The sequence below is a fragment of the Clavelina lepadiformis genome, chromosome 2 (genome assembly GCF_947623445.1).
Source record: "Clavelina lepadiformis chromosome 2, kaClaLepa1.1, whole genome shotgun sequence".
Taxonomy (NCBI): Eukaryota; Metazoa; Chordata; class Ascidiacea; order Aplousobranchia; family Clavelinidae; genus Clavelina; species Clavelina lepadiformis.
The window spans coordinates 887,976-905,539 of NC_135241.1; the positions used below are offsets into that span (position 1 = coordinate 887,976).

Sequence of the window (17,564 nt, forward strand, 5' to 3'; positions counted from 1 at the left end):
AAAACAGTCGTTTGCTTTCCAATTTTAAAAGAAACTATAAGGAAACTTTCTTGCTAGTGTCCATTTACTTATTTATCTTTCACTGGTAAGTGACGCTGTTTTAGTACGAGATTTTAACCTCATATGCCTTATTCCATTGAAATTCAACAAATGTCCGATTATGATTCGTCACAGGTTGTTTTGGACCACAGGGTTGTGAGAGTGTAGCGCGTGAAGCTTATTATACTGGTTGAAATATGGGTGACACCGATGTTATTTTAACTAACTTCTATCGATTTTCAATTCCATTTTGTGTTGGTTAAGCATCGATTCCTAAATTAGTTAAGTAATGTTTATCAACTGATATAGTGTAGTAATCTTAACTAAGCAATCATTTTATAATATTAATTAACAATCATTACACTGGCCAACAAAAAAATTTTGGCATCGAAGGTAAGAACGATTTTAGAGTATATCAGGGGCGCTGAACTCGAAAATGCCATTAGTTTTTGCAAATTGGCTCTAGTTTTTAAGATATTAGCGAATTTCGATATTTTTGGTTCCTTTTAAATTTGAAGGTAGGTTGCATTTTATATTAAGGAACTGCCTATATTAAATGTTGTTGTAAGTCTATGTGCACTAAAACCACAAGAATGAGCTAAAGCTAAAGACACAATGAAATTAGCTAAATGAAGAAGTGCTGCATAAATCTATTCGTTTCCATATATTCAACACAAAAAATGCCCCATTTATTCGTATTTTCATCAGATTCTCCTAACATATTGCAATTTGTGAGACTAAGCTTCCAATACCACATTAAAACTTGCTTGAAGTGAACAATAAATAGCAGTAATTTGGTAATAACAAACCAAGTATGCCTAAGCCTACACAAGAAAGACAACAATTTGTAAAATAGACGAAATGAACAAGCAATCAATTTTTTTCATTTACCACGGAGTATTCAAAGCAAAACACTTTACGAAGAAATATATCCATTTCAGGATGTGCATTAGTGAAGTTCTTAGATGCACTCTAGTTATTTACTCAAATTAGCTTAAAGTCATCTGCAGGAAAGTCCTCTTGTACGACTTTCGCCTGTAGTCTTGTTGTGGACAGCTTCGCATTAGGCACCAGCAGTAATCTGCCATCATGTGAGTCATCTACCTTGATATCTCTCTTCCATTAATTTGATATCTTGGTGAAACCTTTCACCTTGTTCCTCATTCATTCATATTTTCGAGGTTTTCAGGGAAGCGATCCAAGTGACTGAATAGATAGTGAACTTTTATGCTCATCCTTGATCCAAGAGCTTGAAAGTTCGTAAGCTTCACTTCTACGAGATCCACATAGTTGCTTGCTTTTACAACTGCAACAAAAGAATACCAGGCTGCCTTCTCAACTTCCGTCATATCTGATGGAAAAACTTGATCTTAAAGTAATTTTCGTATTTGTGGCCCATCAAAAATTCCTGCTTTCAGCTTTTCAATACTAAGACTAGGGAATACTTTGCACAGGTAATCAAAACAAGCACCATCTTTTTCTAAGGCCTTGACAAATTGTTTCATCAAACCCAATTTGATGTGCAATGTGGGTAAAATAATGCGATCACGACTGACCAAAGGTTCATTTACAATGTTTTTATCTCTGTGCACAAGCTGTTCATGTATGGGCCACTCCTTTTTAATCCAGTGTTGATCAGTGGCCCAACTATCCCAGTAACAAATAAAGCAGGGGTACTTGGTGTAACCGTCTTGTTGTCCTAAGAGAAAGTTGACCATTTTCAAATCAACGCATATCTCCCAGTTATGCTCAGCATAAGAAAGTTTCTTCAAGACTATTTTAACACGTTGGTAGTGTTCCTTTAAAACGACTGAGTGGCCAATTGGAACACAGGCAAACTTGTTTCCGTTGTGAAGTAGCACACATTTCAAACTTTTTTTGGAGCTGTCGTTGAATAACCTCCATTCTTCTGGTTTATATTCAAGTAGACCCATGGATGAAAGAAGTCCTTCGATGTTTTTACAGTATACAAAATTATCTTCTTGAGAGAAAAATTGCATTAACATTTATTCTCTGTCCCGTTAAAACGTTATTTTTGTTGCCAAATCAAGAATGTTATGCTGTGTGTAGATGTTAAGGCTTATGTTGTGCTTGATGGGAGATGATATAAACTAATGTAAGGTCTTATTTACCTCCCAAGCGAGTAATTTGTGCCAGACAACTAAACATTTGGGCAAAACTAAATAGCTGCTTCTCATGGCTTCAGTTTTTGTTAACCTTTATAGCATACATTTCTAATTTTTCATGGTATATGTAGGCAGAAGCAATATATCAAAAACTAGAGCCAATTCAGCAAAAGTAATAACATTTTCGGACTCAGCGCCCCTGATATACCCCTAAATCGATCTAACATACCATGCCTTTTGAAAAAAAATTTTTTTTGTTGGCCTGTGTTATCAATGATTTGACGACAGTCAAAACGAACTTGATACGTCACTTTGACATTCTATGGAAAAAAGCAGGGAACAAAAAAAAACAAATAATTTATACAACATCTGGTTGCAACATGCATATGTAAGTGTTGGATAGTAAACCTGTCACTTTATGGAAACATTTCACGTTTTACTCGTTCATTGTTTTATGATGTCATTTAGTTTTGTCGCTCTTTTCAATCGTTGGTTAGTTTATCAACTTCAGCGCATTTCTTGCTGGTTAGAATGTTTGTTTCGTGATTATAAATTGAGAGTAGTATGTGCTGCACTCCTGGTCCAACGCATGGATTACAGTTCAATGTCCTTTGAATAGTGGAAATGGACTCACGGCATAATATGCATATATAGACTAAGCAGAGTACTAGATTTCCTTAAACGTCATACATCGATACGTCGATGTCATACATCTTATAGCTTATTATCTTATTGAGTGAAATTGATACCAATAAAGTCATTCAAAGTCTGAGAACACTTCACTGGAAGTCGATTTACGAAATCACAATCAACATAATATCACGTTTCTTCTTTTACAAGTTTTACATGGCGTCTCTGAATTGGTTTGTGACGATGATTTGTCTCAACCACGCGACCACTTCTTTTCTAAGTATTGTTGTGTAACTGATAGCAGTGAGCCCTTTCAAGATGTGGGAAAGCATCGGGAAAGCCTGGTCAGCATCTTAACAATTACTTCGATTCTCATATAACCTTCTAACATTTGTTTTTCTTTGTCCCACTTTGTATAAATATCAGCAAAATTGAAGAGATTTCTCATTCTCAACTGAAGATGCTACTGATATGAACTAAAGCTCAAAAATGAAGAAACGCTTAATTTTCAAGATGATCCGTTGTTCCAGGACATTACTGGATAATCACTTGGAAGGAATCACTTGATTCATTAAACCTTCGTCGTCATGAACACAAAAGATTTGTGTATTTCTGCTCCAAACGTCACTACAAGCGAAGCATAAAGTGGCATGTCATTGCAAGTGTTGTGAAGTAAAAAGATGCATTTTGAACCAGAAAGGTAATTTATACGATGTGTTCTTACCTGAAATAAATGTTTCCGATATTGAGATTTTGTAAATATCACATTATAACACATTTGCTATAATTTTTATTACTATTTTTATTTCAGCCAAACCATGGCTACTAAATATTTTAAAATCGACAAACATCGTAAGATGACAAACAATCAACTGAATCCATCATTTGGAATTCATCTGATCGAAATATCGAAGACAGTTTTGACGAGTTTTGAAGAAAACCTTGCAACAAGTTGACTGAAAAGTAAAATAACTCAACTTCTATTTGAACTTTGACAATCAACTCGATGGCAACATTGTTCAGTTATCATCAACGTTTATTAATTGTGTTGTGTTTGACCATGTGACGTCATGTTGACGCGTTATTAGTATAATTAGTAATTTGTTTTAACGATTTAAATCTGATGATATTGTATAATTGACGATGCTTATGTAGTTAAAGCGAAATATCAATGACAGCCGATAAACTTTGGCAACATTTCATCGACAAAAACGTTTTTCTTTGAAACGTTTGCTTCATTTGTGAAAGTACTTACTGTTTAAGATGACAATGACGGCAAAGTTGCTGTTCGAACATTTTATAGTCTCTGAAACGTTTCATTTATGATAGCCTTTTAATTGATAAAGGCAACATTTCTTCGATTATGACAACTGACATGTAACGTTCTCATTTCGTTCATTTTATGAAATCGTTTTTTGAGTCAATCTTCTATATCCGACCGAAACACACTTTGTTTCTTTGAATTGACGTTGGCAGAATATTTCTACCTGAATGTTTAACGATGCTTTTTGCTTGAATACTTGCTTTGTGATGTCAATGGTTTAGAATAATTGCCATTGTTATGTATAATACTTTGACTTGATATTTACCCACTGACACAATCGTTTTCACGTTTACGTCGATATAATTTTTTGTCATTTTATTTTGTTGTGATTTGCTTTTTAGTTTTGACGACACATGACGACATTTCCAAATGAAAATAAAATGTTATTCAAAACATTCTTTTGCATTCAACGTTTAAGAGAAACTATAAGAAAGGATTTCTTGCTAGTGTCCATTTACCTATTTATCTTTCACCGGTAGATGACGCTGTTTTAGTACGTGAGTTTAGCCTCATATGCCTTATTCTATTGAAATTCAACAAACATCCGATTATGATTCGTCACAGGTTGTTTTGGACCACAGAGTTGTGAGAGCGTAGCGCGTGAAGTTTATTACACTGGTTGAATTATGGGTGACACCGATGTTATTTTAACTAACCTCTATCGATTTTCAATTCCATTTTGTGTTGGTTAAGCATCAATTCCTGAATTAGCTAAGTAATGTTTATCAAATGATATAGTGTAGTAATCATAACTAAGCAATTAATTTATAACATTAATCAACAATCATCATCAATGATTTGCCGACAGTCAAATCGAAATTGATACGTCACTTTGACATTCTTTAGAAAAAAGCAGGGAGCAAACACATCATTTATACAACATGCATATGTAAGTGTTGGATAGTTATCCTGTCACTGTATGGAAACATTTCACGTTTTATTCGTTCATTGTTTTATGATGTCATTTAGTTTTGTCGCTCTTTTCAATCGTTGGTTAGTTTATCAACTTCAGCGCTTCTCTTGCTGGTTAGGATGTTTTTCTCGTGATTATAAATTGAGGGTAGTATACACACTCCTGCTTCAAGGCTTGAATTACAGTTAAATGTTCTTTGAATAGTAGATATGGAAGAACTGTTATAATACGCACATATAGGCTAAGCAGAGACTAGATTTCATGTTATCCATCAATATGTCGATAAAACAACAGCAAATATGTCATAAATCTTATTGCTTCAAAGTGAGTGTAATTGATACCAGTAAAGTCATTCAGAGTCTGAGAACACTTCACTGGAAGTCGGTTTGCAAAATCACAATCAACAGAATATCACGTTTCTGCTTTTACAAGTTTTACATGGCGTCTCTGAATTGGTTTGTGACGATGATTTGTCTCAACCACGCGACCACTTCTTTTCTAAGTATTGTTGTGTAACTGATAGCAGTGAGCTCTTTCGAGATGTGGGAAAGCATCGGGAAAGCCTCGTCAGCATTTTAACAATGGCTTCGATTCTCATATAACCTTCCTACATTTGTTTTTCTTTGTCCCACTTTGTATAAATATCAGCAAAAGTGAAGAGATTTCTCATTCCCGACTCAAGATGTTACAGATATGAACTGAAGCTCAAAAATGAAGAAACGCTTAGTTTTCAAGATGATCCTTAGTTCCAGGACAATACTAGATAATTACTTGGAAGGAATCACTTGATTCATTAAATCTTCGTCATCATGAAGACACGAGATTTGTGTAATCCTGCTCCAAACGTCACTACAAGCGAAGCATAAAGTGGCATGTCATTGCAAGTGTTGTGAAGCAAAATGATGCATTTTGAAACAGAAAGGTAATTTATACGATGTGTTCTTACCTGAAATAAATGTTTCGGATATTGAGATTTTGTAAATATCAAACTTTAGCACATTTGCTAAAATTTTTTGTTATTATTTAATTTCAGCCAAATCATGGCAACTGAAAAATTCTAAAGGTGACCAACATCATAGGATGACAAACAATCAACTGAATCCATCATTTGGAATTCATCTGATCGAAATATCGAAGACAATTTTGATGAGTTTTGAAGAAAACCTTGCAACAAGTTGCCTGAAAAGTAAAACAACTCAACTTTTATTTGAACTTTGACTATCAACTCGATGACAACATTGTTCAGTTATCATCAACGTTTATTAATTGTGTTGTGCTTAACAATGTGACGTCATTTTGTCGCTATATTAGTAATATGATTTAACGATTCAAATCTGATGATATTGTATAATTGACGATGCTTATCTAGTTAAAGCGAAATATCAATGACAGCCGATAAGTTTCGGCAACATTTCATCGACAAAAACGTTTTTCTTAGAAACGTTTGCTTCATTTGTAAAAGTACTTACTGTTTAAGATGACAATGACGGCAAAGTTGCTGTTCGAACATTTTATATTCTCTGAAACGTTTCATTTATGATAGCCTTTTAATTGATAAAGGCAACATTTCTTCGATTATGACAACTAAAATGTAACGTTCTCATTTCGTTCATTTTATGAAATCGTTTTTTGAGTCAATCTTCTATATCCGACTGAAACAAACTTTGTTTCTTTGAATTGACGTTGGCAGAATATTTCTACCTGAATGTTTAACGATGCTTTTTGCTTGAATTTTTGCTTTGTGATGTCAATGGTTTAGAATAATTGCCATTGTTATGTATAATACTTTGACTTGATTTTAACCACTGACACAATCGTTTTCACGTTTACGTCGATATATTTTTTTGTCATTTTATTTTGTTGTGACACATGACGACATTTCCAAATGAAAATAAAATCTTATTCAAAACATTTTTTTGCATTAAACGATTAACAGAAACTATAAGAAAACTTTCTTGCTAGTGTCCATTTACTTATTTGTCTTTCACTGGTAGGTGACGCTGTTTTAGTACAAGATTTTAGCCTCATATGCCTTATTCTATTGAAATTCAACAAACGTCTGATTATGATTCGTCACAGGTTGTTTTGGACCACAAGGTTGTGAGAGTGTAGCACGTGAAGCTTATTACACTATTTGAATTATGGGTGACACCGATGTTATTTTAACTAACCTCTATCGATTTTCAATTCCATTTTGTGTTGGTTAAGTATTGATTCCTGAATTAGCTAAGTAATGCTTATCAACTGATATAGTTTAGTAATCATAACTAAGCAATTATTTTATAATATTAATCAACAATCATCATCAATGATTTACCGACAGTCAAAAGGAAATTGATACGTCACTTTGACATTCTTTAGAAAAAAGGAGGGAGCAAACAAAAAACAAATAATTTATGCAACATCTGGTTGCAACATGTACATCAATATTACGCTTTTTTTAGTCACATTTCTTTCATTTTGTTCGAAATCAGCGATAGATCGACAATGATACGTCAGAGGTTATTTAGGTTCACAGGTTTATGAAAGCTTGATGCTTAACACGGTTGGAAAATAACGTTGTCGAATTTTAGGAAATTTTATTGATTAATTCATTTATCACTGATTTTCTTAAACAGTCAAACCAAAAAAAAGCAGGTGCCAGATATTCACTGGATGTACATTTAAGTCGCAACATATCGTATACAATATGGTTACTAAGAAAATTTATTTCAGAAAAGCTCAACAAAGATGACAACACACAACACGTCTCTATTTACCAAATTTCAAAAATTTCCGTCGTTGTCTGGAAACATTTCACGTCTTTTACGTTCATTGCTTAATCATTTTTTAAGCTTTCTTGGACGTTTTCAACTGTTTAGTTCATCAGTTTAGCAACTTTAGTGCCATCATTGGCTTTTAAGTTTTATTTGATGTTGTTATAAATTGAACGTGTTCATGGCCCCTCTGCATGCAATAAAAGTACAATGTACGTAGAATCATAGGAACGATTCAACAATATAATGAACATAAGCTTAGAGCATCCTTTGACGTCATCCATCGATATACGTCAGGTCAGACATGCCCCGGTCATATGAAAGTGCATAGTGTTTTGAGTGAGACGTGACGTTTTACCCCACAAGAATTTACATATGACCAGCGTGGTTTGTCTCATAATAACTGTGGGATAATACTCAGATGCAAATTCGTGAAGGATCGAGGTCTCGAGATTGTTCGCAACTCGAGACTCGTCATAGTAACCTGCATGTTGCTTTGCATAAAAATCTCTTGTTGCTTTCATGAGGAACACGGCCAACTACACACTTCGCTTGTAGTTTGTCCTTTCCGCAATGTTTTTCGATCTTCATTATATTTATATACATTTGGCGTTAACTTACAGCCTTCATTCACAAACATGCAAATGGCACAGAGCAGCAGAAGTTTCTTCTTTATGGCTTAAAAATTTGCTATCATTTAGCGTTGGAATAAGGAATATGAAATGTACTAGGAAGATTTGGGTAATTGAATGTTTTAACATTTGTCGAAGAGATTTTTTTTATCTCTGTAGAATAATGTAGATCGTTTTAATGTGGTCAACGCGAGCCTAGAAACGGGCTCTAAGCAGCAGAAGCAGCAGATGGCACCGTTTCAATGGCGGTTGGACCAACAGTTTGAGGTTGTCTTGTTTTCACTTTCATATTTTGACCCTGCCAGTACTAGAGCTCGTAGCAGCTGTTGAGGCCCGATTACTTCCAGCCACAGCTTTGACGTCGATATAACCGGGATCAATATACGATATAGGCTATTGTTTAAATCGCTAAAAATAATAGAAAATTAAGGACCCGGATGTGAATTGTTTAATGACGATATAGCAAGATTATGGATGACCTCACGTCTTACGTGATATCGTTTTTGGTGCGTTGCAATATGCTATGACGCATAGACGTGCTACTTCCAGTTTAAACTCGGTTCATTTAATCCAACTCAAGAAAGACCAGGCTGTTAAATAAGAAGCTTCGATGATGGTTGACAATGACAAGGTCAGATTTAGATTGGTAAAGCATTAAGTTATTTCACTTTGAGGAGATACGTCTTGTAATGGAGATGTATTTAAGGCAGCAAGTAATTCCCAAAGCAAGTTACAAACTAAATGTGTCGATTTGACGGAAGCTCCGTGACATCACTATAGGACGACTTCCACCAATTTTCAAGTCATTACGTAATCAAAACATAAGTGTCTTGTGTTGTCTATACTCAAAATAACCAGGAGAATAAGACCGCGACAATCAAAGCGACGCAACTGCAAGCACAAAGCTGAAGTTAACGGAGGAAAAGGTGAAGCTTTCTAAAACGATTATACTCGCTTAACGCTTTGGGGGCATTTGATTAATACAGCCGCAAAGCTGTTCGTCTGACGTCAAGCATGCTACAGTATAGGTGAGGTGGCTTTAAAAAACGCTCGAGCATGCGCGATATCTGATAAGGTGCAGATATCAACCGGAAACGTTTCGCCCACGCAAACAATTTGCTCCAGGGCCGGGTATAAGCAACGGCTATGGATTAGTGTTAACAGCAGCATAGCTGTGTTGCGCGGCCCGTTTAAAAGAGTTTAGACAACTTCCACCTCACGACTATCGAGTAGAAACTGGTTCACGAAAGGTCAGCTATAATATCCTAACAGCAAAATATGAAACGTGTTGTAAAAAACATGAGGTAACTGTATGGTTTGCTGGACCACTGGCATTTCATAAACATCTACAGCGTCATGCTTGGTTGATCTGCTAGTGTTACATCACCAGGGCATCTTCTTCGTGTGGTTACTCTCTGTAAGTCAGACATCTACCGAAATATATTAACCCTTTTACGTACAATGCAATTTGTTTTGATGTATTCAGTGTCATGTATAATTATGACGAGTTTTATTTCGGTATAGAAGTGAAACGTTGTTTGTTTTAGAAGAAAAAAGAAAGAATCTAGAAAACTATGAAAAGCAAACGTGCCTACGTCATTATTTTTGCATTGTTTGCGTTAAATCAAAACAAAGTAAGAGCACAACAGCAGGAGAGCACAAATGGGTCAGCAGAAGAAATAACTGAGCCTACGCCACCCACTGGTAAGACATAGTGGCTGTTGATGTACAAATGTGGTGGAACCACTCACACACTATGCTGGCTTGCTGATACCAAATGATTTATTGACAGTATATTGGGTGCTTTTGTTATTCAGAGTATTTCTTGGGCTCAAATAACGAGGACTGCCTGTGTTGCGAGGATGCTGAATCGTGCTTATGCAAACCTGAGGTCATCAAAACCTTTACTGACACCTGTCCGAATGGGTGTATATGTAAGTTAACGTAAGGGTATGGAATGTTTTGTATCACCGAATGGTAGAAAGCCTTATGGCGTTTAAAGTTGAGTTTAAAGTTTTTTGAAAGCAGTTGTGAATGTGGTTGATGTTGTGTATTCACAGCACCCGAAGACTGTGTGGAAAGGACTTGTAAAGCCAACGCAACATGCATTAAAGGATCAGTGAAAATGAAGTGTTCCTGCAACAAATCATACATAGGTATCATAATTGCTATGCATTTGTCATTTCAGCGATGAAGCTTGTTAGTCTGGTGGTGGCGGGATTCTTAATACGATGTAATGTTTTATTGGTTTCTATGCTACATTTTCTGTTTTAATGCTCAGCCTGAAAACAAAAACTTTTGTTAAAGCCTGGCTGTTATGTCTTTTGAAGACTCAAATCAAACAGAGAATTTATGACATAAACAGCTAAACATGATACCGTGCAAGTCACAAATATAGAAGTCACTTATGAAGGTTGCATTTTTATTTCTGTGTTACATAACGATGTCGGTTTGGTGCAAAATTTTACTTTAGGTTTTTGATTGTCGCCGGCGATCCTGTCATCCTGTCAGTACCAATTGAAATTTAAAAAGTCATATTATACGCATTGTCCTTAGCCGGGATACGTCGAATGCCGTGATTCCGGCAATTCAAAACGCAGCGGGTATCCTGCAATGGTTTTTGCTTGACTTTATGACAGCCCTATATGGTTTTAGGGATCATAACATTGAGGGAAAAAGATATATTGCTGGGTCTCGTCTTCTCTTTGTGGTGTAATAGACTTACCTCGTAGTTCAAAAGTTATAACGTCATTAATTCACGACAGGGAATTGCGAGTTGCTGAGAGCCGGCAAGGACTCCAAAATATGCAGAAAGAGAAATGAAAGTAAAGATGAAGAAAAAAATCAAGGTAAAAATTTCTTGTTCTTATTAGATATAAACCTAAAAGAAATTGAAGGACCGTCACTATTTCTTCAGAAAAATCGTGCCTTCAAAGCTATTGTTCATGGTTTCTTGTTAATCGAACTCAAATGTTATAACATTGGAGCCTAGCCTAACTTTTCATTCCAACCTAAATCTAACTTTAAGTAAACCTTAAATAGTTAGCATAAACTTTTTGCACGCGGTGAACTTCCTCTCTGAAAAGTAAGTTGACGCAGCTTTCTACCGGTTGACAATTTGCCTGCCTGGTGTTTTAATATGTGCATTGACCCTTGAATCATTACCGAAGACTCTCTGACTAAACTAGGAGCCTAAGTCAATTTATATTTGCAGTGACTTAGAAAATCATAATGATCCGGTACTGAATGCTGTTTGCGCGTTGTAATCTTGTTACGAGGAGGGTCGTGTCAAGTATTTGGGGTTTTATAGTAAAGTAGAAGTTTAAATTTAAGAAGATATCTTACGCTTTGATCTAAGCCAAGAAATGGCTACTTGGTGATTCACAACTAAATGATAAACAAGAATATTTTAAGCTTAGTCATCTTTTTTGTGACGTAATACTACTCTCCAATCTACTTCACTCGTGATGACATCATTAAATCATGACAGGCGGATGCAAACTTCAGAAAGTGGGAAACGATTCCAGAACTTGCGAGGAAAAGAATAACGGAGAAAGTCAAGGAAAGACAAAAGGTAAGAAATGCTTGATAGAGATCAGATCAAATTTATTAAGCTTCTGAAGGAGAAGGGGAATGTTAATTCCAGGATATATGAAAGCACGGACAAGCAAAGTGAAAACGTATTAATAATTGCACGGAAATTGGGTAAAACTAATACAATTTATCCTTTTCGATGAAGTAGAATTTATACAATTAACTAACAATCTTTAATTCGCCAACGTTAACTTTGCACTGAGCTTATCTTCGAACCTTTTAGGCTTTTGCGAAAAAGTGAACGATTGGGAAAAGAAAGGATATGATTTCAAAAAAACCAAAGTTGGTTCTACTGCTCAGTCAAAGCAAAAATGTCCGAGAGGTAAAATACAGCAGCAGCCTAAATACTGTGAACACAGGAGATAGTTACAACTGTATGTACCAAAATTTCAACTCAGGAACTCCTAAAGCGGTTATACGTTGCGAGGGAACCGCCACGAGCACAGGTCAATTCAGTTCAACTTCTTTGGTGGAGTTTGAGTGCGGTTTGAATCCTCGATCTGTCATAGATATGGTGAGAATGATAAACTTCTTCTTATCTGATTGTTCGTGACTTGTTTCATAAACCGTCCCTCGTCATGACTCGTTGTAGACTTTTCGTGCTTCCTGCTGCGATGACTCCGCTCATCATGACTTTACTCACTTTTTGTCAAACAGGCTTTGGGATCTATAAACTCCAGTGCACAGTTCGCAACGTACTCCTCATATTTGGAAACGATAACCCGCAACGCAAGCTCACTATCTGAGCAGGATAATGATCAGATTCTGGAATTTCTCGGTAACGTCACAAAGAAGGTCAAAAATGGATTGTTAAAGGTGAGTAACACGGTGGAAAACACGAAAAAAGGACTTTGTTACGACATCCAGTGCACTTTTGTCTCAAAACATCAAGCGCTTTCCCAGATAAGCGCTCAATCTGCGTTCAAAGATCTGGCAAAGATCGCGTCGTCGGTCATCAGCGAAGATCATGGGATGAAGCTGAATAGAAGAGAGAGACTCACCAAGAATCTTCCTACTCTGGCGCTTCATGCGAGTCTTGATGGAAACGAGAAGAATTTTTCCTTGGAAACTTCAAATTTTCTGCTTTATGTGGGAAACTGAGGATATAATTGATTTGTTTATAAATTCCGAGCAAATAGATTTAAACAAGAAAATGTTACAATGGTTTAAACTCTGTAATACTGCTTTTCAATCAAATGGAAATCGACAACACTTGAAATGTTTTTTAAAGCGTGGTTGGAAGCTTGCTGTCTATTGAATAGATTTCTGTGGAATATTTTCATTTCAGGTGGAAGACCTCGCCGAGTCTGAATCCAATGATTTCCAATTTTCCCCCCAACTCAATGACACCGTTGCTATGACGACAATCACACCGTTTCATGTAGTGATTCCTTCACCTCTGGTGACGAGGGTGAGGAATTCGTCATTGGAGAACGCCATCAACGGAAGAATTTCCTTCATCATCTATAAGGACGACTTTCTCTTCCCCAGCAATGATAACGTCACCGAAGTATGACGTCATTGCATAGAAATATACTAAACTTTGATTTAATAAAACTAATCAAGTATAGCCTATACTGAAGCGCAAATTGACAACGTTGTCAACGGACAAGAGAAAATTGACTTTTACAAATTAAACCTTGAACATAAGTTAAACCTTTATCTTTTATGATGATTTATCATCACGAAGTTGATTTGTTTTGTCAGGTGTTGTCTATTGATGTCGGAGTCAACGTTTTATCTGACTCTCTTAACGAACCAATCCAAATCGAACACGTAACCATTCGAGCTAGGAACGGTATATCTCCCAAACCAGGGAATAAACTTATGGTGAGATTATTAGGAAGTAATTTGAACATTTTGTAATAAACCAGGCACATATACACCCAACACAGATCTCTTGAATGTTTAGGATGTGCGGACGATCTTGGAATGCGTGTTTTGGGACTTCAATACAAGCCGATGGTCCACGGAGGGATGTAGTTTGAACCAAACAGCCCACCCGCCTGTCTGCCTATGCACCCATCTCACAAACTTTGCACTTTTAATTGTAGGTACTGCTAGGAACTCGTTTGTACCATGCACACATCTAATACCGTTATATAAAGTGCCGTGTTCAATGGTTGAGTTGGTGTTGTGTAGTAGCAGCTATAACAGTGAGGAAGTTATTGTGTAGCAGCTAGAACAGTAGGAAGTTAATCCTGCTATAACAGCTTTTTATTGTTTATAATGACGCAGAAATCTGAAGATGTTCCTGCAAACCGCGAGCTGGGCATCGTTAGTGACGTCGGATGCATTCTATCGATAATCTGCCTCATCGTCACAATAATCCTCATCAGCGTTAACAGGTGAATTATATCATTAATCAAATTTAAGTTTGGTTTAAGTTGAAAATGAGTTTAATTCGTGCAAAAAATTTCCTCAGTCCAAGGATAAGTGATACCATGACATAGGCCTAACATACACCTATAAATTATATGTTAAAATATGAATAGTTTTATGTCGTGTGTATTTATCATATCTATACAGTTTTTAACAGACTATTTTTATTTCTTTCTACAAGGGATTCAAGAAAATACAGAGCAAGCAAGATTCTCCTTCACATTTATTCCAACTTGTGCGTCTCTTACCTGGTATTTATTTCGGGGGTTTCCCGCATCGACAACAGAGTCGGTTGTGTGGTGGTGACGGCATTCCTGCATTACGTTTGGTTGGTCACGTGGTGCTGGATGGCGATTTACAGCTTCGAAATGTACGCGGCGCTTGTGAAGGTAAAGCTTCTGTTAAAAACTTTGTACTACATAATTAATGATGAAACCGTAAGAGATTTGTCCGCAGGTGTTCGGGAAGTACAGGTCGGGCTTTATGGTCAAAGCAAGCGCCTTCAGTTACATCGTACCTGCCTTTGCTGTCGCTGTTACTGCAGGAGTAGCCGTCGGAAGTAAGTCACACTGCCCTAACTATAAGCCAGTGTTTAGAGTAAAGTTGTTCTTCTGAATTTTATGATAAAGTGTTGCTCTTTTAAAATATTTTAAAAAATCTTTGAAACCAAATTTAATGATCAGGTGATCCATCTTTTGATTCCTACCGATCTAGTCACGTGTGTTGGTTGAAAGGTCATGCCCTCTACTGGGGTTTTCTGCTGCCGGTCGGGTTAATTCTTCTTTATAATCTCTTTGTTTTCTGTCGAGTGACGTATGAGCTACAGAAACAGAATGTTGAGGTAATTGCTAACTTGCTTGCAATGAGGGTAAAAGAGAGCGGGTATTAGGGCTTCTTGGTAGAATTTTTTCGTTGTTTTTCGCTAAGACGCAAGCTGATAATTTGAAACGATCCACGTCACAATCGCTCATCATCGCTGTAACTATGACGTTAACAATGGGAATTACTTGGGTCTTCGGGTATATGATTCTCCTCGCCACCAGTGAAGTTGAATTAACCGCGTTCAGTTGGATATTCGCCATTATCAGCACTTTTCAGGTAAAATATTGCAATAAACGTATTTGCTGGGTGGTCTGTCAATTCAATCTACTGACGATTCAACCCGTGGATGTTGGTTGGGTCATTCTGGGTTGAATCGTCCGCGGATAATTGAAACGACCTGGAACAATTGTGCTGAATTACTGCTCTCTACGCCAGCTAAGGACTGTTTAATCTGTCATGTTCTTTATTTCAGGGCGTGTTGATTTGCCTTCTCACATTATGGCGACATTCCGACACGAGGCATGTTTTGTGGACTTCGCTTAAAAATGCTTTCAGCAGCTCCTACCAAGCGAAGCCCGGCACCAAACTTCAACCGTCTAGCGCTGCTACCCTTGAATCAAGCGCGGGAAAGACAGTGTCACGTGACCAAGAAGTGAAAACGAGATTGGTTACCTCTAGCTTGTAACCTAGCGAGCATTGTTACGCAACAATGTTGTCCATGGTAACGCAACAATCATGTCTATTGTGACAACCAAGCTTGGTCAAGTGGGCTGCGTCTGTAGAAGCTGCTGATGGCTGTTATATAGCGGAAGCTGAAACGTCGTCATAAATAAACTTTACCGCCTAGTCCTATACCAACCCAAATAGGCTACGGAAGTAGAATTTACTTGTTTGTAAACTGTCGTAAACTGTTTGTAAACTAACTGTGAATTTACTTGTTAGAATGTTTGTAAACTGTACACACAATGCTTCAAGTGATGTGGGTCGCTCAAGTGTTTTTACTTTTCCTGTGTCCTATGACTCCTATTAAGTCGCCTATACATAAGTTAAATTCAGAACTCAGAAAAATATACTTTATTTTATTCCCTCAATGCAAGCAAGCCTCTTGTTTTCTATTCCGTCACACCAGCTAACATTCACGTCATAATCATAATCAAATTTTGGCGATAAATATTTTACCACGAACGGTTTTATGGTGTCTCTTGGTTCGGTCTTTCTTGGCCGCCGTCGTTTTCATGTGAGCCAGCTGGGTGCCGATCAGTCACCTTGACTAGAGGTCTTGGTACGAACTGTCACTAAAACCGGCCAAAACTTGCCGAAATGTTGCCTGAGTTTTCAGTTGCAGTGCGGATGGGACAAATGGGTCTAGGGCTAGGGCTTGCCTGTTCGCTGAGGCGAGGACCAAAGCCAAAACAGCTTAGTTTGAATATGAAATGAAAAATAATGCCAGCAAATTTAATAGTTTTTTAATCCAGAGTGATTGATAAACAAGCTGCTACAAAAAGAATTTGAATGCCTTTTGCGAAAAGTGATTTTTCGAGTCGTTATATTTGATGCATAATTTGGCCTTTATCAATGAAAATGACGGCTTGCGAAGGGTGAAGACCAAAGTTAAGTCGCTAATTAATTTGAGTATAAAATAAAAACACTGTCAGCAAATCGTCTAAATTTCTATTTTGGAGTGATAGATAGACAAGCGTGTGGAAAAAATTTTGTTTTGTCAATGCGGAGAGATTAATTTAGCAGCATATTGAAGATACTATGCGAAATATTTGTATGGAATTAAAGGATGAACTGGCAAGATAAGCCAAATATTGTTGATTTAAGATGTTTTGTCGCCAACTGATGCATATTTTGCCGTTTTTTTTTCATTCCCGGCTTTGTTTGAGGTAATTTTGTTACATGCCACAAATTGTAGACGCCACGTCACAAACGAAAAAGTCGAGCTGGCTTTACCTTGGTCTCTTCGGGTCACTAAGCCGCTTCTGAAGTTTTTGAATAAAGTTGTTGGTGTTATGTTGTGTGATGACATCGTCAAGTTTTAACAGCTTGCTTGGTTATCTGTCTCCATTGCGTAGCCTTGTTCTTATCGGCTTTTTCGAGTCAGCCTAGGGAGCCATTTATCTCACTGCAATTTTCGTTGAAACCAAATTTTACTGATTTTCTGTGTAAGCCAAATTTAAATCCAGATTTGCAACTAGCCTGACAACTTTTGTCACTAAAATGACTCTGTGAACAATAGCATACGTTTTTACAAAAATGACGCAGATGTCGATTGCGTAACAGCAAATAACTCATTCGCCTAGCGCAATACTGTAACCGGTCTAAAAATGAAACTACACGTTC

General features: G+C 36.8%; 1 protein-coding gene across 3 annotated transcripts; it reads left to right on the plus strand.

The window, feature by feature from the left end:
- Positions 1-8,956: 8,956 nt before the first annotated feature.
- LOC143447083 (adhesion G-protein coupled receptor G7-like) lies at positions 8,957-16,827 on the plus strand. 3 transcript variants are annotated; one of them, XM_076947015.1, is made up of 19 exons: positions 8,957-9,837; positions 9,968-10,124; positions 10,238-10,354; positions 10,481-10,576; positions 11,186-11,269; positions 11,911-11,994; positions 12,238-12,336; positions 12,413-12,528; positions 12,672-12,830; positions 12,918-13,103; positions 13,303-13,524; positions 13,722-13,844; positions 13,927-14,064; positions 14,253-14,362; positions 14,578-14,785; positions 14,853-14,955; positions 15,080-15,237; positions 15,324-15,494; positions 15,691-16,827. In XM_076947015.1, the coding sequence occupies exons 2-19, from the start codon at positions 9,995-9,997 to the stop codon at positions 15,901-15,903; spliced, it is 2,517 nt and encodes an 838-aa protein (XP_076803130.1). In that variant the 5' UTR covers positions 8,957-9,837; positions 9,968-9,994; the 3' UTR covers positions 15,904-16,827. The 3 variants fall into 3 exon arrangements, with proteins under 3 accessions (XP_076803130.1, XP_076803132.1, XP_076803133.1); XM_076947017.1 differs by having other exon boundaries at positions 9,971-10,124; XM_076947018.1 differs by lacking the exon at positions 8,957-9,837 and having other exon boundaries at positions 9,945-10,124.
- The last annotated feature ends 737 nt before the right edge of the window (positions 16,828-17,564 follow it).

Coding starts and splice junctions, on each gene's coding strand:
- LOC143447083 (XM_076947015.1), top strand. CDS start 9,995: ATGAAAAGCAAACGTGCCTACGTCATTATTTTTGCATTGTTTGCGTTA. Junction 10,355..10,480: donor CTGTCCGAATGGGTGTATAT/GTAAGTTAACGT, acceptor GTGTATTCACAG/CACCCGAAGACTGTGTGGAA. Junction 14,956..15,079: donor TGCAGGAGTAGCCGTCGGAA/GTAAGTCACACT, acceptor TTTAATGATCAG/GTGATCCATCTTTTGATTCC.